The sequence below is a fragment of the Labeo rohita genome, chromosome 12, assembly GCF_022985175.1.
Source record: "Labeo rohita strain BAU-BD-2019 chromosome 12, IGBB_LRoh.1.0, whole genome shotgun sequence".
NCBI classification, from domain to species: domain Eukaryota; kingdom Metazoa; phylum Chordata; class Actinopteri; order Cypriniformes; family Cyprinidae; genus Labeo; species Labeo rohita.
Genome location: NC_066880.1, coordinates 6,289,959 through 6,314,236, shown reverse-complemented (window position 1 = coordinate 6,314,236; position 24,278 = coordinate 6,289,959). Strand labels below are relative to the sequence as shown.

General features: G+C 34.4%; 1 protein-coding gene across 1 annotated transcript in view; it reads left to right on the top strand.

Moving 5' to 3' along the window:
* Positions 1-24,278, top strand: part of ttyh2 (tweety family member 2) — a 48,093-nt gene that overhangs the window by 7,297 nt on the left and 16,518 nt on the right. Inside the window, exon 2 of the mRNA XM_051124801.1 lies at positions 15,788-15,963. Within this exon, the coding sequence (XP_050980758.1) occupies positions 15,788-15,963 (176 nt within the window). The remainder of the gene's footprint in view (positions 1-15,787; positions 15,964-24,278) is intronic.

The following is a 24,278-nucleotide window of genomic DNA, read 5'->3' as shown; positions in this document are numbered from 1 at the left end:
GTCGTTGGAAATGGTACAGAAAAATGCTGAAAAACCAAAGAATTGTGGAACATGAAGGAATTTTTTGAAGAACAGCAAGCAGTTTAACTGTTCAGGACAAACAAAGGGAATCATGAATGACTTTCACTAAACAAAACAAAAAAAAAAAAAAACACTGGATCATTCAGATAACAACACGGTATTAGGAATCAAGCGTATGTAAAGTTTTGAATGGGGTCATTTTTATTAATTCAACTAATATTTTCTCTTGTGGACTAATACTTTTCCTCCGTTTCCTCAGTTTAATATGAGCATATATGCTTGAATTTATGATTTTAATATCAAATTGTCCCTTAGTTTATAAACAAACAGATTATGGAGCATTGTGAGGTATGAAGATGCCATATTTTTCATTTTTTAATATTATTCAGGGTCTCACATTTGCCCTTTTTCCAACAGTTCTGATGTTCAGCCAATATTTCTTGCCATGACTTTGGTGCCAAGCCTTTTTGTTTGCTGAAAGTTCTTATTTATTGTCTCCCTTAGGCTCTGTTTTATCACTTCAGACCTGAACCATGGCACTTCAATTTTAGATGTAAGATGAGAGAAAAAACCCTGGTCTTGATTTATCAGCTGTCTCTTCCATTATTTTTCTTACAGGTTGTGTCAGCACCCTTTTAAGCATTTTCTGCAGCTGATTCTGGGTGGGCTATGTTTTTTAAAACCACAAAGATTTTCTCAGGAAAAAACAAAAAATCCCAAAAGGATGTAAAAGCTGTGTGGTAAACCACATCGACCTACTAAATCAGGCTGAACAGATATATCAGAGATCCACAGTTTGTCTTTGGGTAGTTAAAGACATAAATATTTAGTTTTTGTTTGACGTGGTGGTAAGTCAAAAGCTCATTGGTCTTTCGCAACGTCCATATTTTAAATCCTTACCAGCTAGTCTAATAATGGTAGTGTGGTTAAGTTGAAAGAGAAAAGACCAGTGTCAGCTTGTGGTATTTGAGTGAGAAATGTTAGTAAAGTATTGGGGGTCTCGGTGAATAGTGTTTTCGTGTTTTCCAAGCCCACTCATAATCAATATACCGTTGCATCAGTTTCTTATTGAGATACACGATGAGAGCATGGTTGTGAAATATTTAATTATAAAGTTGAGTATTATTTTGTTTTCCTTTAATGAGCTTTTTAATACTAGTTCATTGAAGTGTACGTGTATTGCATGGTATTTTCATTTCCCAAACAGCTCAGAGACAGGCTGTTTCATCAGTTTTATAATCCATTAGTTATAGTTCATGTTAGCACCTCTCAGATCCTCATGACATTTTTAAAGGAGCCTTGACTTCACAATTGCTTTAAAGGAGAATTTAACTTCCAGAACAAAAATTTAGAGATAATATTCTCACCCCCTTGTCATCTAAGATGTTCATATCTTCCTTTCTTCATTCGATAAGAAATTATGTTTTTTGAGGAAAACATTTCAGGAATCATCTCCATATAGTGGACTTCAATGGTGCCCCCAAGTTTGAAATTCCAAAATGCAGTTTAAATGCCGCTTCAAATGGCTCTAAACGATCCCAGCCAAGGAAAAAGGGTCTTATCTAGCAAAACGATCGATCATATTCGAAACAATTTGACAATTTATATACTCTCAAACTCTTGTCTTGTCTATGTCTGCGGGTCAATACAGTTAGGGTATGTCGAAAAACTCCCAACAGAACTACCAACCCAGTGTTTACAAAGTGATCATGCAAAGAAGATCAAAAGCCCTTTACAAAAAAAGGTAAAACAGCAAAGAAGGATGATTTTGAAGTTGAAGAAGACAAACAAGATGGGAGTTTTTCAACGTACCCTAACTGTATTGATCCAGATTACACAGACTACACATGCACGACGCAGAGACAAGACAAAACGGGCATTTTAGGTTAAAAAGTATATAAATTGTCAAATTGTTTAGAAAATGACAGATCGTTTTGCTAGATAAGACCCTTCTTCCTTGGCTAGAATCATTTAGAGCCATTTGAAGCTGCATTTAAACTGCATTTTGAAAGTTTAAATTTAGGGGCACCATTGAAGTCCACTATATGGAGATAATTCCTGAAATGTTTTCCTCAAGAAACACAATTTCTTATCGACTGAAGGATGAAAGATATGAACATCTTGGATGACAAAGGGGTGAGTAAATTGTCTGTAAATTTTTGTTCTGGAAGTGAACTTCTCCTTTAAGGCTGCATTTATTTGATCATATATAGTAAAACAGTAATATTGTGAAATGTTATTACAATTTAAAACAACATTTCTATTTTAATGTATTTTTTAAATGGAAGTTATTACTGTGATGGCAAAGCTGAATTTTCAGCAGCCATTACTGCTGTCTTCAGTGTCACATGACCTTCAGAAATCACTGCAATATGCTGTTTTGGTGCTCAAGAAACCTTTCTTATTACTGTTACAGTTACAAATTTTGTACTGTGCTTCAGTTTGTTTGTTTGTTTTTTTGAAAACTTTATTTTTTTAAAAAATACTTTATTTATTTTTTAACACTAGTGTGTGTAACATGGAACGCAGAACTGCAGAGCCCTAATCATATTTCTTTCCTTCTTTCTGTCTGTCTTTGTTTCTTTATTGACCCAAAGCTACGACCTGCTCCGCTCTGAGTTAATGATGTCCCAGCTGTGAGGTTGGGGAGGTTCACTCGAGTGCACTGTATTGGAAAAGCCCCCCGAGGTTGCCCCCAAACCCCTTACTCCCTTTCAAAAGCAATGTAGGAAAGACGAGGACAGAATCGAGTGAGGTTGACTGGTCCATTGAGGACTTTCCTTAAGGCTTGCTTTTGCATTCCTGTAGAACCCCAGTCATCCAGGCCTCTCATGGCCCTGCTTATGAGTCTTCTCAGATATGCGGGTATATTGTTCACAGAAACTATTTGCAGCCTTTCGTTCACTGAGATCCTGGAGATTGGATTAGCATATGATTGAATTTTTTTCATTGACATTTAATGGCAGGTTTAATACATAAACGGTAGCTTTCCCTCAGGCTTATTACTCCATTTTATTATGTAAAACATGTAATTCTGTAACTCACAGAGCATGTAACTATAAAATTGTAGACTTCTGATCAGGGGGTTGATGGTGTCACTCTTCAGCAAGTGTAGATTCTCACAGCTCCCAGCAGATGGGCGTCAGTGCGCTCCACACAGCTGTTCTCCACCTGCTGTGACCATCACATAGCTGAAGTTTGGCTTAGAATTTCCACAGAAAGCACATCTCAACAAAATATGGCTGATTTCCAGTTTGCATATTTTTTCCAAGTACAAAAGTTCATATTGCACTGGCAATGACATATAAGCTAGTTTTGAGAGGTTTTGTCAATATGGTGTGAAATAACATCTTGAAGAACCATCTCAAACTTATTGTGACAAATCTGAAAGGCCATTCAGACTGACAGCGTTTTGCAGAGATTTGTTTTTCATGAGACTGAGATTTTCAGCCACATGAGTGATGGTGACTGTTGAGCAGGTTGGAAACTTGGCAACTTCTAGTGCTGTCAGTGTGAACTGGGCCTGAGATGTTTTTTCCCAACTAACCATGACAGGTGATTTCTATTTTTTCTGCAGAGTTGGGTAGCCCCGCCCACAGTGGAATCTCATTGGTCTAAAATCTGCTCCTTAGAATTGCAAGTCACCATTAAATGAATATAGTATGAATATGTTAACCTTAAGGTTTATCTTTAAGCTAGTGTGTTTCAAAGATATAAGCATTCAAAACTGACAGTCTCTAACTTCTGCCAATATGGATCAACGATTTTGATGGCATCAACCTGCACTTCAGCTTCCCATTAAACTTACAATCAAATGTTCTAGATTCCAAAGCGTCCCACCCCCCTACATTATAAATAGACAGTTAAAGGAGAAATCCACTTCCAGAACAAAGGTTTGCAGATAATGTACTCACCCCCTTGTCATCCAAGATGTTCATGTCTTTCTTTTTTCAAACAATCCCAAATGCGGTTGTAAACGATCCCAGCCTGTTTCAGACAGTGTAAATATGCTTTCCATTGGGGCGAAAGAAGTTTGGTTGTGCGCCATTTCACACGAACTGCCACAGCGTGCACAGTCTGCTCCGGTCCAGAGAGGTTCACAGAGCGGATCACATGCACGAGTCCTATATGCGTGTATCGGACCCATTTGAATTCTACAGAATGGTATATTTTATAGCAATATAGATGAGATTGTGGTTGTCATACACTGTCAAATAAGGTTTTACTGAGCTCAACGGCTCTATCCCAAGCTGTGATGTAATCAAAACGCTATTGGCTATTTTAAAAAGGGGGCAGGGCTGCTGGATATGTCCCGCCCTGTGTTCGTGTTTCAGTTAAAATTACATCAACACATTGTTTCAAAGCACTTCAGTGGACCTTTAATCATCAGAACTATCCTGATTGGCAGTGATGTTGTCATATCACTCAGCATTTTCGCTTTCAGTATAGACAGACAGTTTACATGTCACTGGAAACTTGTCGGCTTGTGCCTGGTTTATTATGCGTAACTTTGGGTTTGTGGTGGATTCATATTTTTTAATTAATGGAAAAAAAAAACAAAACATTTTATTTAATCTACTGTTCAACATTTCAGAGTAGGTTAGATTTCTTAAAAATGTCTTAAAAGACATTTCTTATGCTCATAAAGGCTGCATTTCTATGATCAAACATACAGTAAAACAGTAGTATTGTGAAATGCTATTACAATTTAATGTAATCGTTTTTTATTTAAATACTTTAAAATATGATTTATTCCTGTGATTTTAAAACCGTATTATTACAGTCTTTAGTGTCACGTGATCTTTCAGATATTATTTTAATATGCTGATTTGGTGCTTAACAAACATCTCTTATTGTTGAATTCAGTGTTGAAAATAGTTGTGCTGCATTTCAGGATTCTTTTTTGAAAATAAAGTTCAAAAGAACAGCTTTTATTTGAAATTGAAATCTTCTGTAACATTATAAATCCCTTTACTGTCACTTTTGATCAATTTAATGCTTCTTTGCAAAATCAAAATATTTAAAAAATCTTCCTGACCCCAGACTTTTGAACAGTAATGTGTGATGTCAGTTTTAAAGAAACTCGAGATTTGCTAGCTCACGGAGGAAATAAAATGAGAGTGAAAACTGGACTGTTGGGTCACAGAATCTTGTTTTATACTAAATTTTAATTTAATAATCATTTGCATGAATGCACTGGAAATAGTACACAATCTGGCCGTTTCCACACACTGTTCCATATGTTATGATATTGCATGCTGTATAGGATACACAGTGTGGGAATTAGGATTCAGCCTGTTTCTTATACTTAGCATGGTCTTTTCAACTAGATACAGTATACTGGTTTGACAAGTCTCAGTGTTGTCCTAAACCTGTAGGGCTCCTCACTCTCAGACAAGCAAACAGTGTGAACTTTGGTCATGTTGGAGCATCTTAGTTTACATTCTTACGGATCCCTGTCTTTTTGGAATTTCTACGAATTATAAACCACTTTCCCTAGAAACCTGATCTGGGATCAGTCATCTGTTTCCTCCATGGAAAAATATTCTGTCTAGGCTTGTTTAAACGTCCCAAACTCCAGTTACTATCTCTTGTTATACCAGTCTTCCCTCAGGCAGCAAACAGTATTTGATTCTGCCCTGTTTGTTCCTCGAAGCTTAAAGGCTTTGTCTGTGGTACCTCATTCACGTCCAGTTTTACAGCCTGCTTATTCATGAGGACGGTGTGATTGGCGCTTGAAAGGGTGTTTTATCTGGGCCTGTAGCCAGCTATGCTCAGGTTGAGCTGTATGTCAATGACCCCCAGGGAAATTCGCTCTGTGAATGTAGTGGACACACTATGCAAACAAGCTGAGGAAGAACTCAGAGCAGTTTACCAAATCACTGAACTGAAATAACCCAGATCTGTTTGTGTTGAAAGATATGTAAGGTGGTTGTGATGACTGTCGTGGTTGATGTGCCTAAATCATTTTGAAATCAGATCCATGTATCGTTTTCCAAAAAGAAAAGCCAAATGCATTTCAAATTTGGCCTGTAATGCATTTGAGATGGAGAAAACTGCTGTAAGATTTAATTTACTGTTTGTTTGTTATGTATGCGGTTTGATAATGCTTTTAAAATAACTTTTATAATAATAATTAATTTATAATAATTTATAATTAAGCATTATAGAATTATTTACATTTGGGGTCAACAAGATTTTTTTAAAAGAAATTAATTGTATTGACTTCAAGAACTTAAAATTAAATAAAAAATAATACATGTATTTATTTATTTATTCATTTTTATTTATTTTTTATTTTATTTATTATTTTATATATTATATATATATATATATATATATATATATATATATATAATATTTTATATTTTAATATATTTAATAGTTTATACATAGATGTAACAAATTTTTCCTTAATATATGCGTGTGTGTGTGTGTGTGTACTTGCTTTCAATGATAGTAAACCTGAAATTTTTGACATTGTGGGGACTGGCCTGCGGTCCCCACAATGTTAAAAAATGATTAAAAATAGTAAATGATGTTTATCTGAAAGTGTAACGATGCAAACATGTTTTCTGTGAGGGCTAGGTTTAGGGTTCGGGGATAGACAATATCATTTGGTCAGTATAAAATCTATAGAAGTCTATGGAAAGTCCCCACAATTCACAGTTCACAAAAACAAACGTGTGTGTGTGTGTGTGTGTGTGTGTTTATTTATATATACATAATATACACACACTGTAAAATAAATAGTAGTTTTAATTTAAAATAAAATATTCCAGTTGTCACTTAAATTGATATTAAGTAACTTAAAATTTCAAGTTGACTAAACTTAAAATTTTAAGTCAGCAGGGTAACAAATTATATAAGTTTTTTTGATTTTTGAAGTGTGTGTGTGTATTATTTATTTATTTATATATATATATATATATGTATATGTGTATATATATGTATGTGTGTATATATATATATATATATATATATATATATATATGTGTGTGTGTATGTGTATGTATATGTGTGTGTATATATATATATATATATATATATATATATATATATATTACAGTGCAGTACACACATAGAGTATGCAAACATAAACTTTTATTTTGAATGCGATTGATCGCGATTAATTGTTTTGCAGATTTTTTTTTTCAAAAACTTTAAAATTGTAGTCTCCAAACTTTTGAACGGTACTGTATATAATATAAATGTACATGAACTAATGTTTTCAGTGCTATTAATTTTAGCTAGTATTAAGTGTCACCTCTGTAAAATCGTTTGTACAGGCAGTGGTATAGATACATTAGGAGTCAGCTGCTATACAGTGTTGTGAGAAAGGATGCTGAATGTGCATACAGTGTATATGACACTGTCATCACATTCTAAATGAATAAGCAGTGTTTCAGTACACATTTCCTTAAGGCTTCAATTAAACTTTATTATGTCGAACAAGAGAGATGCTGAGCGCTTCATTCCTGGAGAAAGACAGCAGTGTTTTTGACCGAGAGGCGGTGGGTGGCTGTGAGTGAGGATGTGCAGAAATTGTGTTCACATGGGCTACGCAGCGCTGTCCTTTGTTCTCTTTCATGGAGACTACCATGTCACTTTTTTCCCATAATCCTCTCTTTGAACCCCTTTCATCCCTCCCTTGTGTCTTTTCTTTCACACCATCCTCTCCACCCTCCTTTCCAGCTCCACGTCTGTGTTTCCCCACCTCTTTACTGTCCTTTCTTCTTTCCCCACCCATCCTTCTCTCGCCTGTCCTCTCTTTTTTTTCTCCTAGACGCGTTTCTCTGTATGGTTGAATAAGATGGATGGGCTGCAGAAATTGAATGATACGAGTAATGGAAAAACAAAAAAGTGGAAGAGACAGGGTGGTTGATTTTCAACCACAGCAGAGCAGAAACAAACAACATTATGGAAGACCTGTCAGCAGCATTCCCCTTATTTACATTCATAGTCTTAACAAGCACAGAAAAGCATGCTGCTTTGTGAAGGGCTGCATTGTCAGACCTTGCTTATTTAGAGTCAGCATGAAACAACAATCGCAACCTATTTTGCATATAGAATGTAGGAAATATTTTTTCAAAGTTGTAAATGAAACAGATGGGAGTATATTTTACAAGAAAATACTATTTTAGACTTGCATTCTACTTTAAAAATTCATGTTTAGTTCAGTTTGCTACTTGTTTCTACATCAATTGTTTTTCAGTGTAATATATAATGTATTTCTAAGTGACACAGGATGTATAGGGGTCGACCGGTTATCGGCGCCAATATTAAGCATTTTTGTGGTTATCATAGGGCTGCGCGACTTTTCCGAATTTGATTAATTCAAATTTAATGTTTTGCCACTATTAGAAATCCTGATTTTGAATAGAAATATTACCAAACAGTAGAATTAGACACTGACAATGTGCCAGTGATAACAGTAAAAAGAAAAGAACGATCCAACCGCATGTCGGCGCACGTGAGTAAGAATGCGCTTTTGTGTTGACAAAGATACGAGGTGGGCAGTGGAATAGGAAGAACATGCAAGAAGATGGAACTTCTTTTAACTTGATGGCTGTGTTTTTAGAATGCAGTTTTTATGCATGAGACACCAGTGCAACAGTCAAACGCGTTCATGCTTAAATAGAAAAAACAATGGAAAAGCAGTGCAGTCGAATAAAAAAAAAAAAACTGTGAAGAACTATTACTGTATGCCTGATTTTTCATGTTTGCATCATGATGACAGGCTGAAAGCCTGTTTTTACTGAACATTTATAGTTAATAATAGTCGTTATACCTTCAGTCATTTTGAATTAGAATTTTCCTCTTATTATTCTGAACATACAATATGTTTAAGACAGGTTTGTACAAGATGTAGCTGTAGTTCATGCATTTTTTTTCTGCAAAGATATTTAACAAGTGATTTGTTTAACATTTACATCATGTTGACAACTTCATGTGTGGTGCACTTGGAATAGAATTTTCTTTAACTAGAGGGTTAATGAAGAAAAGTTTCTTGAATCATGAGGAGTCATGATGTTTTTTAGAAATTACATTTCTCTGGTTGTGAAATATCAGGGAATTTTAAATTGTGATTTTTCGTATATCAATGAATATAAACAAAAATCACCACAAGTTCTGATAAGCAAGTGCAAAGGAATGATATAAGCGAGCAAAAATTATGATTCCCAAACACTGCTGTAGCTTTTCATGCAAATTTGAGTAAAATCATAATATGTTTCAGTCATGCAACCTTCATCGGCCATTGTTTACAGTTTACAATGAATGTTGCTTGACTGAAATATTAAAAATTGCAAGTGGGATTCATAATTTTTGTAGCTTAATGAATAAAATTGTGAGAACTAAAAGTATTTTTAAAATATCTTATTAGAAATGAACTCTTAAATACTAGAAATTGTGAATAGTGGTATCCTTAAAGGGGTCATCGGATGCCCATTTTCCACAAGTTAATATTATTCTTTAGGGTCATAATGAAAAGTCTATAATATACTTTTAAAAATTCTCAATGGTTGTGTAAAACAACACCCTTTTTACCTTGTCAAAATGAGCTCGGCAAAAATCATCTCATTCTGGTCGAGGCTGCTTTAAATGCAAATGAGCTCTGCTCACCCCGCCCCTCTCTTCTCTCTGTGGAAAGACGAGCCTGTTTACTTTAGCCGCGTTTAGCCGCTAAACTTGCTAGCTAGCACGTTATTAGGAAAGGCGATCGCAAAGATTCATTAAAAAAAACCCTTATACACTTCTGCTGTAAGTGAAACTGGATCATGAATGATTAGCGCAAACATAGACGGATATATGTAGATCGGAAGGCGCATTCCCTTCACAAACAAACGTAATCCACTTCAGCTCCAGCAACTCAGATGTTGGGAGTAAATGATGACCACTATGTTCATTATTACATCCAGCAACACAACGGCATTGAAACAGAGGGTGGACTGTTACAGCTGATCTGAGGTAAAACACTCATGTCAATCAACTATCGTGGGAGCGGCCTCTGTCGGTGTGACGCCACAACGACAGGCATCTGAGAATGGCTTGATTTGAAAAAGGGGATATTATTTTTACAGATTAATTAAAAACCACTGCATAGCTTTTTATCATTATAGGGTAGATTTGTACATACACTGCCAACACACATTAATGTTCAAGCAACATGTAAAAGTGAACTTAGCATCCGATGACCCCTTTAAAGTTATATTAAAAATCCAGATAGCACAAACGGATGGAAGTGCCATGGAAATGCAGTTGGTGAAAGGTGTGGGAACCCTGCGCTGTAGCCCTGTAGACATTTGTAAGCATTAGCAGCGGCTAATTGAAAAACAGCTCTCAGTCATGTTGTGTCCCGTCTGTTTGTGCGTTTGAATGACAAGGGAATAGGTGGGTGGAAATGACTTGGTTAAGAAGAGTGGGAGTGTGTAAATAATTCCTCTTTGCTTTATTTCCATAGAGGATAATGCAGGTGTTCCATTATTCATGTGTGCCTGGTATTAATGCACACACCCTCTGTGTGTGTATGTGTGTGTGCACATTGTATTTGTTTGACTATTATAATTACACACTCACTTTTGCTGTGCCAGTGTATGTTTGTGACAGAGAGAACGTTGGTAAGGCCAGATAAAGCAGCAACACTGGTGTTGTTTATGCGTATTTGGAATGTATTCCGAATGTATTCTGAAGCCATTCATTATATTCATAATAATGGCTCTGAATTTTTATTGCATGCTTTTTCTTCCTTCTCTGTCTGTTTCTCTCTTGTGCACACATAAGCAAAATATTTTTCTCTTCCCTTCCTATCCTTCTTGTTTACACTATCTACGTCATTTTGTGGGCTTTAGTTCTCTATTTCTATACCTGTGTATCTTCTGTATGTGATGGGGGAGATGTGGCAAACATTATTTTGCTGATATATTGGTTTGGTTGTTAGCATATATTGTATATTTATGCTTCCATCCATTATTTTAAATAACTTAGTATTTACAGTGAATTAATAAATAAATAAATACATATTTTTATAAATTAATTTTATAAATATTTTCTATTTTATATATAGTATTTGTCATATAGATTGTAATATAATATGCTTTAAACCATTTTTTGTTGAATTTTCAGCCTCGATAACTATATTGTGGTGTACTGTTGCTGTTACCATTATATAGGATTTAGCTTATACCACCCATCACTAATCTCTTAGGCTTTTCCCTGTCAGATACAACAAGTTTCACGTAGTTCACGAAGATCATGGGATTTAGTCAGGGTAATTCCAGCCATGTAGTCACACGCGGCTTCATTAAAATAGTCTGTGATAATTCCTCTTTTCACTTTGTCCCAGGACTTAACCACAAGGGCAGTGAGGACCTGGAGGTTGCCATGGTGATGTTTATTTATGTGTGTGAGTTGTTTTTTTTTCTTGTCTCTGGCCAAAAGCATTAAACGTAATGCCAGTCTTCCTCCTCTTGTTTCCACACCAAGTGGTCCCCTTGCTGATTAGCACCCCCTCCACACCCTCTTGCGTCGCCACTCTTCAGTTGGAAAACACACTCTCGTTCCCTAATATGTCCCTCTTTCCTCCCATAAACCCCCCTGTGGCAGTCTGTGTACCTCCTCCCCCCATTTCCTCATCACAGTACCTTCATCAACCCCTATTTGCCCTTCACAAAGGACTGATGGGGGAATTCTCCATCCTCAAAGGTGGAGGAGGGGTTTAGACACAGACTCATCTTTTTCAGACAATGTGAGTGAAATGAGATGCTGTAGGTTTCATCATGCATTTTACTTAAATCTGATGTTTAATGGTTAAACTGATGCTCTGCTACACCATCGTTCAAAAGTTTGGGGTCTGTAAGGCTTTAAGTTTTTAAGACTGCATTTAATTGATCAAAAATACACTAAAAGCTGAAATGATGTGAAATAATATTAATAATATTAGAAGTTAAAGTAACTGTTTTCTATTTTAATATATTTAAAAATGCAATTTATTCCTGTGATGCAAAACTAAATTTTCTAGTCTTCAGTCTCACTGTTTTTATTTAATTTTTTTAATTTAATTTAATTTTAATTTAATTTTTTATTTTATTTTGTTCTATTTTTGTGGAAACTATGATTTTTATATATATATATATATATATATATATATATATATATATATATATATATATATCTATATATCTATATCTATATATATATATATAATTTTTTGAATATTCTTGAATTTTATTTATTTTATTTTTGTGGAAACTGATCATTTTTTTCTAAATAGCGCATTTTGAATATTCTTGAATTTTATTTTATATTATTTATTCTTTTATTTTGTTTTATTTTTGTGGAAACTCATACTTTTCTAAATAGCATATTTTGAATATTCTTGAATTTTACTTATTTTATTTTTGTGGAAACTATGATGTTTTTTTTAACTAGAATATTTTGAATATTCTTAAATTTTATTTTATTTTTGAGGAAACTATAATAGAATATTTGAATAGAAATCGATATAAAAACAGCATTTATTTGGAATTGAATTTTTTTTTTCATAACAATGTAAAAGCCGTTACTGTTACTTGATTAATTTAATGCATTATTTTAAATCAAACTAAAAAGTATATATTACAAATATAAAAATAATATATTATATAAAAATATAATAATGTAAGTGTATATTGGTCAGTTAATAAATGCTGAAATTGTAAATACGGTACAAAATATGTGACATTTAATTTCAATATTTATTTATTTATTTTTTTTAGGTCTCAATTGCTAATTTGTTATGAAATTGTATTATAAAGTGATAATTGAACATATTGTATTATCATCATTATGGGTTTTTCAGTGGCCAGTGGTAATGGAGTACAGGACAGACTATGATGGTTAAAATTGGATGAAATTGCCCATTAATAAACTGTCGGCCAAACCATTATTTATAATGTTGACATGCCTTATGTCATCTCAAATGAGTTTTACTGAAAAATTAGATTGTATAACCTAGTTCTGCATCTCGTTTGTTGTGATTTTCTAACCAGGTTCTTTGAAAACAGTGGATGAATGCAGCCACTGGAATTGTGGGTAGGGAGGTTGACTCATTAGTCTTAGAGTTATGGGAGTGCAGCAGATGGCTGAGGATGTCCCACCACCCACAGGATGAAAGCAAGTATGTTGGATGTAACCGAGAGAGACAGAGACAATGCAGGAAACAGAGATGGTGATGCAGCAAATATAGACTCTGGGCTGCTTGCTATAGCTGTCCTACTTTCTCTTCAGAGCCAAGAGCAGGATGGGATACGACATGGTGTGTGTATATGAGTGTGGCTTTGTTGAATAATTGTGCTGCCCCATCAGTTGTCCTAACTATTTTCAGTCACTGCTTATACAGTCCATACATTCCTGTCTGGGTGAAGGAACCATTTTCAATGCCAAAAAGGAGATCATGCTCTTTTTATAATGGTGTGTAGTACCAAGCATTGGCAGAGTGCTACCTTGTGCCCCCATTAAAGGCTGTAAGACTAAAATAGCTCCGGATCTATCAACTGGAACTCTAAGTTATATGACAGAGTGTTGCAGCCGGAAAGGACCTCTTTGTTATCAGTGTAATGCGTTGTCTGTGCTCGAGAAAAACATCTCAAGAGGTTGTGACTTCATTCTACATTAACAACAAACTTGCATTTGTGGACAAGGTTACTGAACTTTAATTTTAAATTCCCAGACCTACTTTTATAAACATGTACATCACGTTACGGAAGAAAAGATCAGTTGCCGCTTCCATTTCATTACAACTTAATGATTCTTTTAGGGTTCTATTTATGTACTTTTTTTCATTTAAGTACACTTATAAATTAGTCAGGGTTTCTCTATGACTTATGTTTCTCAACCTTAAAGCAATAGTTGAATGTTGAATGAAAATTTTGTCATTAATTACTCACCTTCATGTCGATCCAAACCCGTAAGACCTTTGTTCGTCTTCGTAACACTAACTAAGATATTTTTGATAAAATCTAAGAGCTTTCTGACCCTGCATAGACAGCAACGCAACTACCATGTTCAAGGCCAAGAAAGGTAGTAAGGACATGATTAAAATAGTCCATGTGACATCAGTGGTTCAGCCATAATTTTATGAAGCAACAAAAATACTTTTTGTGTGCAGAGAAAACAAAAATAACAACTTTATTCAACATTTTCTTCTTTAACGTGTCAGTCTTCGACGTGCGTTCATGAGAGTACCAATCTACCGCAATACTAAAATATTGACTTCGATACGATACCTGACTAAAATATCCCAATACTACTACTGAACGGATACTACGACAAAAACACAGAACGACAGGTAAAGTAACTGAATAATAGATCATCCAAATGGAGGTTATATGTATTTTATCTATTTAAAAAAAAAAAAAAAGCTTTTCATCCCTCTTTAAAATAATAATAAAATAATAAAAATCACATGCCAGTGCCACTACACAGCAACTACCAAGCCTACAAGTATGTGGAGATCCTTGCAACTTTGATAAGTTAGCTAAAAGGATAACGCCAAATCTTATTTCATGATGTAGTCATTTTTGTTATTTTATCCTTTTTATTAATAACAAGAACATGGATCCATGAAAAAAACTAAAGGACATATACAATAAAACAAAGATACAAATTAAATAAATAGCACCCTATAAATCTGTTTTATTTTTTCAAAATTCCTTTTATTTTTTGCTTTTTCAGTTTAAATGTTTCTGGATTCTGTTTTCTGTTTTTCTATTTTAGTGGTTACGTTAAAAAATAGTAATCACAAAGCTTGTCTAATTAATTGAAATCATGAAACGTACACAATATAACAGCAATTTCTTAAAAGTTTAACATACATTTCATTGTTAAGGCACTTTAAAAAACGTTTTATTATTTTTCTTAAGTTCAGTTTTTATTTTGATCAAATTCTGTGAATGTGTTTTCCATTAATTTTCTGGGTTCTATTTTAATAGTTTCATTACATTTTAATAATCAAAAGCATGGCAAATTAATTAAAAATATTAATTAGATTTTATGATAATTAATTTATTATTATTATTATTAATAATAATTTATTTATTATTTTAAATAAACAGTGCCCTAAATAACCTGTTAATATGGCTTTCTTAGTTTATGGTCTGTATATTCTGGTTCAAATAATTAAGGTTGGACTAAAAATTGCAAGTCATCCTCTCTGTCGAAATCTTGAAACATGTTTACTAAGATTTATGTTTACTGTTTTATGTACAGCGTGTGTTGTGTTCTGCTTGTAAACAATGCACAGCACATGCAGATACTACGTCAAAACACCGGCTCTTGCACCAGCAGCACCACACTCATACATCATGGTGCTCTTGTGAACGTGGATGTCCTTACTACCTTTCTGAGCCTTGAACGTGGTAGTTGCATTGATGTCTATGCAGAGTCAGAAAGCTCTTAAAGGAGAAGTCCACTTCCAAAACAAAGATTCACATATTATGTATTCACCCCATTGTCATCCAAGATGTTCATGTCTTTCTTTCTTCAATCGTAAAGAAATTATGCTTTTTGAAGAAAACCATTTCAGCATTTTTCTTCATATATCGTTTTTCTACATATCATAACAGTGATGATTCCTGAACTACTTGTAGAATTTTAGTTTTTATAAATGGGCTGAGTTGACTGATAAGTGAGCATTGTGTTATGAGCGACAAACCAAACAAACTTCATTTCTAAAGAAAGAGAGATTCAAGTTTCTGTCTCTCAAATCTCATGTTTTTGTCTGTTCCAGTCACTCATTTTCCTGGGCTGTGTAGCAGCAGCTGGGCTCGGCGTGAACCTGCTGTGTCTGGCCATCTACCTGAGCTGCCTGTGCTGCTGTCGGAAAGATGAGGAAGAAGAGGAAAGTAAAAAATCCAACTCTTGCTGTGTCACTTGGGCTGCTGTTGCTGCTGGACTCATCTGCTGGTACGTACCACCCACCGTTCTCACTCTGAGAAGATAAAGCCGCTCAAGATGCAGGCAGCGTAGTTAAGCACTTGAGTGTATGGGAGAATTATGTGGTTATATATTCATCATGGTCGCAGGCATGGTAAGATTTCATTAAGAAGGTCTTTGTTGTCATCTGTCAAGCAATTTTCGATGTTGAAATGAGTGATAGGAAAGCTTTGCATCAACGTGGGAAATACTAGAAAAATCCCCTTTGGCAAATTAGTTTCGAACTTCTGGCTGACATATCTTCCTCATTACGTTCCTACCTCTTTTTATTTTTTTCTTTGTGTCTCTTCCTTCTATTGCTCACTCTCTCTTTCCGCATCCCGCTGTCTCTTGCAAACATGCTTAGTTACTTCTGATGCACAGAGCACTGATGAAGAGTCTTGTCATTTTAAAGCCCAGTGTCTGGAGGAACAAATCAAGCAGCGAGTGAATAAACTGCAAAAACGTTCTCATGTAACTAAAAAAGATGTGAAAAACAGCCTAATTTCAGTATTTAATGGGTCATATCATGAGGAATCAAATTGTCCTTGATATTTTGAGATGTAGAGTTCATTGTGCTATGAACTGTAATTTTCAGAAATTAAAACTTCTTCCTCTTTCCAAAACAGTGATTTTTAAAATCAAGTTTAATGTTTAATATGAAATATATATGTAATTTATTTATTTTTGAAGAAATGATTACTTTTATTCAGCAAGGACACATTAAATTGATCAAGTGTGACAGTGAAGATCTTTAAAATGTTTCAAATGATTTTTATTGCATATAAATGCTGTTCTTTTGAACTTTCTTTTCATAAATTCTAAAAAAAAAAAAAAAGGGTCATGTGATGCTGAAGATCAGAGTAATGATGCTGAAAATTCAGCTTTGCATCACAGGAGTAAATGTGTAAACAATATATTAAGAATGTAATAATATTAATAATAATGTAATAATATATTTTGCAATAATAACCATTTTTATTGTATTTTTGATCAAATAAATGTCACCTTGTTGAGTATAAGAGACTTTTTTTCACAAAAACAAAAAATGCATTATATATACACTACCAGTGAAAAGTTTTCGAACAGTAAGATTTTTTTTTTTTTTTTTTTTTTTTTTTTTTTTTCTTCTGTTTACCAAGACTGCATTTATTTGATGCAAAATCAGTAATATTGTGAAATATTTTTCTATTTAAAATAACTGCTTTATTTTTGAATATATTTTAAAATGTAATTTATTCCTTTGATCAAAGCTAAGTTTTCAGCTTCATTACTCATGATCCTTCAGAAATCATTCAAATATGCTGATTTGCTGTTCAAGAAGCATTAAAATTATTATTATTATTATTATTATTATTATTATTATATATTATTATTATTTTTGATGCTTTAAATTGATCAAAAGTGATGATAAAGACATTTATGATACAAAAGATTTCTGTTTTTTCTGAAAATGTACTCAGCTGTTTTTAACATATATATATATATACTGCTCTGTCTTACTGATTGTAGAGATTTAGTAGAAAACCTAGTAAAGATCCTCTGTTTCTCACTCTCATTTGCTCATTATCTTTCTCAGAGGTTCAGTGGACTCAGCTGTCAAGTTTATTCTCTTGCTCTATAAAAACGACGGTTCACTGGGTCAGTTCGGGTAGTGCTGCTGTGCTCGGATGCTGAGAGCAGTCTACATTCCTGTCTAAACACTATACTGCTGACCAGCGATAGAAACACTTCAGTTTTGTTTTAGGCCACATTGTCCGTCAAGTCTGAGTTGGAGGAGGGGTTGTGGGAACACTCAGAGTCTGACTAGTATTTAAAACTTTAACAGGGGGTTGAATAGTCTTGGACATACCGAGACGGCCCTCTGACCTCCGCTCAGACACTGTGCACTTTTCTGCCTCCGTCATCCATTAAGAACAAGCAGCATTCACTTCGGGTCTTAGTCACCATGGCTGTCAAGCTGCAAAAAGGACCAAAACACAGCATAAAAGAACTAGGAGTCCATATGACTTGTGTGCTATATTGGAAGTTGTCTGAAGCCATATAATATTGTTTTTATGCAAGTCGATATTCACTGAAAACCTCCCCTTTGTTGCAGCTCTTAAATCTCATTCTCCATCATTAAATTTTGAGCTGGTAAATGTGATAATGAATACAATTTGCAATTTCAGTTGTGCAAAATAATGCAATTATGATTAACCTCTTAATTTCAGACCAGTCAAACTGTAATAGTATCAAATTTGATAAATAGCAAAAATATTGTGGTAAACCTAATCCCAGTACAGCTGTGTGATGTTTTTACCCTTTTTAAAAAAGACATCGGATGCCCATTTTCCATAAGTGTGATTGTCTAGGGACTTCATGTCATGTCTAAAACAACATCCTTTTTTTCATCCTTTCAGCTCTGTTCACAGTGACCTGTTTTGGTGCATGTCTCTTTAAATGATAATGAGCTACTGCTCACTCCACTCCTCTGTTCCATTTTTTGAGTATTCGGTGAAGCGTTATCATCAAAAACAACACTTATCCACTGTGTCTTCAGTGGCTCTGATGTCGGGAGAAAATTAAGACTTATTTTCACGTTAATATCCAACTACAAAACACCTGCATTGCTTAAGAAACGTTGTTGCTACAGCTGCTCGAGCACAGAGAAATTGGCAGACAGCATACAACAGGCTGAAGGCGGAAATACAGGACAGTCCGTCAATGGGCGGGGCTTGAACAGTATGACGTCATACTGCTCAGAAAATCAAAATGGCTTGATAATTAAGATTGTTTAGGTTTTTTTGGGATTTAAAAAAAAAAGTGAGTGAATTTTTATTATTGTAAGGGTGGTTGTGTCACACTGCTAAGACACATTTACAGTTTTATGCAAAAGTTTGGGAACCCCTTGCAGAATCTGTCAAAATGTGAGATCATACAAAATGCTTGTTATTTTTTATTTAGTACTGTCCTGAGTAAGATATTTTGCATAAAAGATGTTTACATATAGTTAACAAGACAAAAAAATAGCTGAAATTATTAAAATAACTCCCTTCAAAAGTTTGGGAACACTTGGTTCTTAATACTGTGTAATTCACTGATGCTCCAGAAGGAAACACGATGCATTAAGAGGCGGGGGTGAAAACTTTTGAACAGGATGAAGACGTCCACATTTTTCTTATTTTGTTGAAATATCATTTTTTTCCATTTAGTACTGCCCTTTGGAAGCAACAGAGGATGCTTGAATGTTTCCCAGAACACAAATGAAGTATAATTTACCTTGATCGTCAAATTCAAAAGTTTTCACCCCCAACTCTTAATGCATCATGTTTCCTTCTGGAGCATCAGTGAATGTTTAAACTTTTTTTAATAGTTGTGTTTGAGTCCCTCAGTTGTCCTTATTGGATTTCAAAACCATACAGTCATTGCTGGAAAGGGTTCAAATATGCAAAAGAGGCTGAAAAACTGAATAATCTGCAGTACCTGGAGGATTTTTCTGAAGAACAGTGCTCAGTTTAACTGTTCAGAGCAAACAAGGGACTCATGAACAACCATCACAAAACAAAACAAAACAAAAAACATTTGTAGATCATCCAGGTAACCACCCACAGTATTACGAACCAAGGGTTCCCAAACTTTTAAAGGGAGTTATTTTAAAAATTTAATTTTTTTGGTCTTGTGGACTATTTCTAAACATCTTTTATGTAAAATATCTTACTCAGTACAGTACTAAATAAAAAATAAAATCCCAAACTTTTGCATTAAACTGTGTAAGTGCAAACACTGTGTAAAAGTGAATTTTGTATCCGATCTCCCCCTTAAAGCTTGACATTTGTGATGCATTAGTCAATTTTGGATTCATGGTTTCACAAATTGGTTGTTTTGCAGACAGCTGCATTCACAGACTTTCAAGGTCTTAACTCTAGAGAGCTTTACTATACAGAGCTTAAAGGAAGTAGTTGTTACTTTGACATGCTAATAGCAGAAGGGGAGTTATCTAATCTAACTCAACGCTCCAGTCTCCCAGCAGGCACTATCCCAGCTGTTACATCATGACAGTGCTGCTGGAGAAATGCTGAACCCTGAAGTGCTCAATTGAATTTGTGTTGTTTATGAATGTGTGTATGTTTATGAGACACCATCCTCTCTCTTAATCCCATGACACTCATTTGTGTTGATATTATTAAGTTAGCATTACGGATGTCGGTATTCTGAAAGCTTCTGTGGTGAAACAGAGCCCACTGTTGGGGTAAATGCAGAAACGTGGTTAGGGTTTAACAGCAGGAATTTAGTCTGAATCAGTCTTGCATACCTTGAATCGGGGGTGGATGACCAAAAATAAATATAAACTAATAGTATAGTGTAATATAGTATAGTATAGTTATAGTGTATATATAGTATAGTGTATATATATATACTTATATATGCTTATGCATTGGCATTTTACTTTTCAGTGTGCCTAAAAATAGCTTTTTATTTTTATTTTTTTTTGGCCAACAAAATCATTGTCAATATATTATGCCATGATTATTTGGGATTATTTGAAGCCGTGTTTAAACTGCATTTTGGAAGTTCGAATTCGGGGCACCATATCAGTCCGTTATATGGAGAAAAATCCTGAAATGTTTTTCTCAAAATAACAATTTCTTTACGACTGAAAAAAAAAAAAAAAAAAAAAAAAAAAAAAACATGAACATCTTGCATGACAAGGGGGTGAGTACATTATCTGTAAATTGTTCTGAAAGTGGACTTGTCCTTTAATATATATCACCCGGCCATAATATATTCTGGCTCATGTGGAAACTTTACATTAAACACTCCTAACCTCTTCTTTTATTATTTATGTGTTTTTGCTAAAACTGGCTGTATGTCCCAGCAAAGCTAAGTTCATCCACATTAAACGTTAATATGGTTTGTAGCAGAAGTGTTTCTGTGTCCGAAGTTAATCATAGGGTTGCTTGGTTAGTTGGATGGAGAGGTGAACAAGTAGACAGACAAGTGACTTTTTGGCTCCAAATCAATTTTCTGTCTCAGTGAGGGTCTCAGGTCTTGCAGTGTGACATAATAGAACCTCTATAGGGGTCCTAGATTGCTCTCAGGTGAGATGATGGGTATTAGAATCTAAAATTGTTAATACAGTTGGATTTGGTTTAAACAATTTGATTTGAGAACAGTGTAAATGAGCCAATTAATTAAACATTTTACCTCGATTATGATTAATAAATTATTATTTTTATTTTATTATTATTATTTTTTAAAGCCCTCATAGTTCTAGATGTGAATCTGACTCATGATCGCTGTTGCGTGTGATCCTTTTTAACAGGATTTAAAAAAATGAATTAACCAACATGGGAAAATTACTTTTCGATTTAATCCAGCCCTATTATTTAAGCAAAATTAAACAAAACAATTAATAGCAATAACACCTCAAATGGCATTTTCTACAGGTGAAACTGGCTCTAATTGCAGACGGTGCTTTCCGGGATGCCAATCTACATCTTATTGTGCCTACATATTGTGAGAATTTTTCTCTCATTTTCTCCATTATGTTGCTGAATGGCAGGAGTTGTGCAATAGCTTCTTTGGTATTTAGATGCTCCGTTAATCTACGGCATGTGTTGCCATGGTTGCCCTGCACTCGGATGTACTGCTCTTTTTCAAGAGTCCCTTAGATCACAACATGAAGAGCATTTTCAACTGCTTTGATTAAAGTAAAATGAAATATAAAACACTAACTAGTTATGACTATAGCCTTCAGTGTTAAATAGAACAGTGCATTTAAATGAATAGTTTACTAGTTAAATCAAAATATTTTATGTTGTGTGTGTACGTATAGATATGTTGGTATAGAGTAGTGGTCAAAAGTTTACATACACCATGCAGCATCTGCAAAAAGTTAATTATTTTACCAAAACAAGAGGGATCATACAAAATGCATGTTTTTTTTTTTTGTTTTTTTATTTAGTACTGACCTGAATAAGATATTTCACATAAAAGACTGTGTTTTTTTTGTGTGTGTGATAGTTGTTCATGTCCCTGGTTTGTCCTGAAAAGTTAAACTGTCTGCTGTTCTTCAGAAAAATCCTTCAGGTCCCACAAATTCTTACATTTTTCAACATTTTTGTGTATTTGAACCCTTTTCAAACAGTGACTATATGATTTTGAGATCCATCGTTTCAAACTGAGGACAACTGAGGGACTCATATGCAACTATTATAAAAGGTTCAAATGCTTGCTGATGCTTCAGATGAAAACATGATTAAGAGCTAGGGGTGAAAACTTTTGAACTGAATGAAGATGTGTACATTTTTCTTATTTTGCCTAAATGTCGTTTTTTTTTTTTCATTTAATACTGCCCTTCAGAAGCTAGAGAAGATACTTGTTTCCTAGAACACAAAAGAAGTTAAGTTTAACCTGATATTTAAATTCGTTTTAAGTTTAAGTAAGTTTTTCACCCCTTAATTCGTCGTATTTCTTTCAGGAGCATCAGCGAGTGTTTAAAACTTCTGTAATAGTTGCATATGAGTCCATCAGTTGTCCTCAGTGTGAAAAATGTTGGAAAGGTTTCAAATACACAAAAATGCTGGTAAACCAAAGAATTTGCAGGAGCTGAAGAATTTTTCTGAAGAACAGTCTGCAGTTTAACTGTTCAGGACAAACAAAAGAAATCATGAACAACTATCACTAAGCAAAAGAACACTGGATCATTCAGATAACAACACAGTATTAAGAATCAAGCGTATGTAAAGTTTTGAACAGGGTCATTTTTATAAATTCAACTAATATTTTCTCTTGTGGACTATATATAAGCATTTGTGAAGTATCTTATTCAGGTAGGTAATAAATAAAAAATAACATGCATTTTGCATGATCCCTCATATTTTAGTAAAATAATTAACATTTTGCAGATTATGCAAGGTGTATGTAAACTTTTGACTTAAACTGTATGTATATTATTTTTAATAATATGACATTGTAATGTCAAAATTATCGTACAATTAAAACAATTATTAAAAAAATATAAAAAAAAACCTACAAAAAAATCCATTAATAGAGCTGAGTTGAGTTGTTTTCCAGTTGCTATTTTTCTGTTGTGAAAAGACAGGCCTTCCACATGTGGCGGCTGTCATCGTTTCAGAGTCTCCATGTGATTCATGGTCCACCGGATGACATGACCTCCGCATATCTCACAATAGCTTTCCCTGACAGGTTAAAGAGAAGAGAGAGAGAGAGAGAGAGAGAAATCTATTCTGCCTGCTCTGCTTCACCTGTATATGTGTGTGTGTGTATGTGGACACCAGTTGTTTTCTGCCACACGCACACCTGCTCTCTGACATCTGTAACCTATTGTCAGCTTCCTGTTTGGCGTGTGTCAGGGCTCATTCCTGACACCCGCTGTTCAGCATATGGCCGACGGCAGTGATTCTAGATCAGCACACTTTAGCCTCATCATTAATTAATTGTATGCATTTGATAACACCTACCATATCTTTGGTATTGAGTCATTTTCAAATAAGTGACATTCCTTTTTTGTAAGGAAACTAACATCTAATTGAAGTGGATGGAAAATTAATTTCATGCATCAAACCAGCTAATAATAATAATAATAATAATATGCCACTAAATGCTGTTGTATGATCTTACATTTGATGTAATGTAGATATTAGCAATTTCTGCAATTCTCATATAATTGTGTAGTCTTTTTGTTTTGAAGAACTTGATGAAACAGGAAGTTGTGGCCTAGTTTGAGGGTGAGTGACCAATGTGGTGTTCATCAGTCATATTCTAATGAATCATGCAGGACCAAGATGGCTTGACAGATGGTTGCAGCTTCAGCAAACAAGCCGGCCCACCCCCTACAAAATAATGTGGGGCTCTTGTCGTTTTGAAGCCCTGTGGTGGCATGAACAAAGAACCCAACAACTGAATGAATGCACACAAATGTATCGTAACGAAACGCTGCCCCCCTCAGGGGAGGAGACCTCTGAGGACATACTAAAAATCATATATTCAGTTGTGAAAGATGCCTTATTTTGCAATGATAAAATTGAAAATTAAAGCAAAAGAACACAGTGAGTGGCTAATGTAAGTTACTGCTCCATTTTAGTAAAAGTAAAGTAAAACTTCTCTTCAACTCTGTTTTTTTTCTACATCCAGTTGATAAAAGCACTAGCACTGTTTTAGCTATTATTTATGTGCCTGCTTTCAGACCTGGTTTTTGAGGCCAGCGTAGAGCTTTTTTTGGGAACTGTTTTCAACCATCTAAAGTCATTTAAAAGCAAAACATCTTAAGGCACCGTGGTTCTTGTGGAAATTACAACATT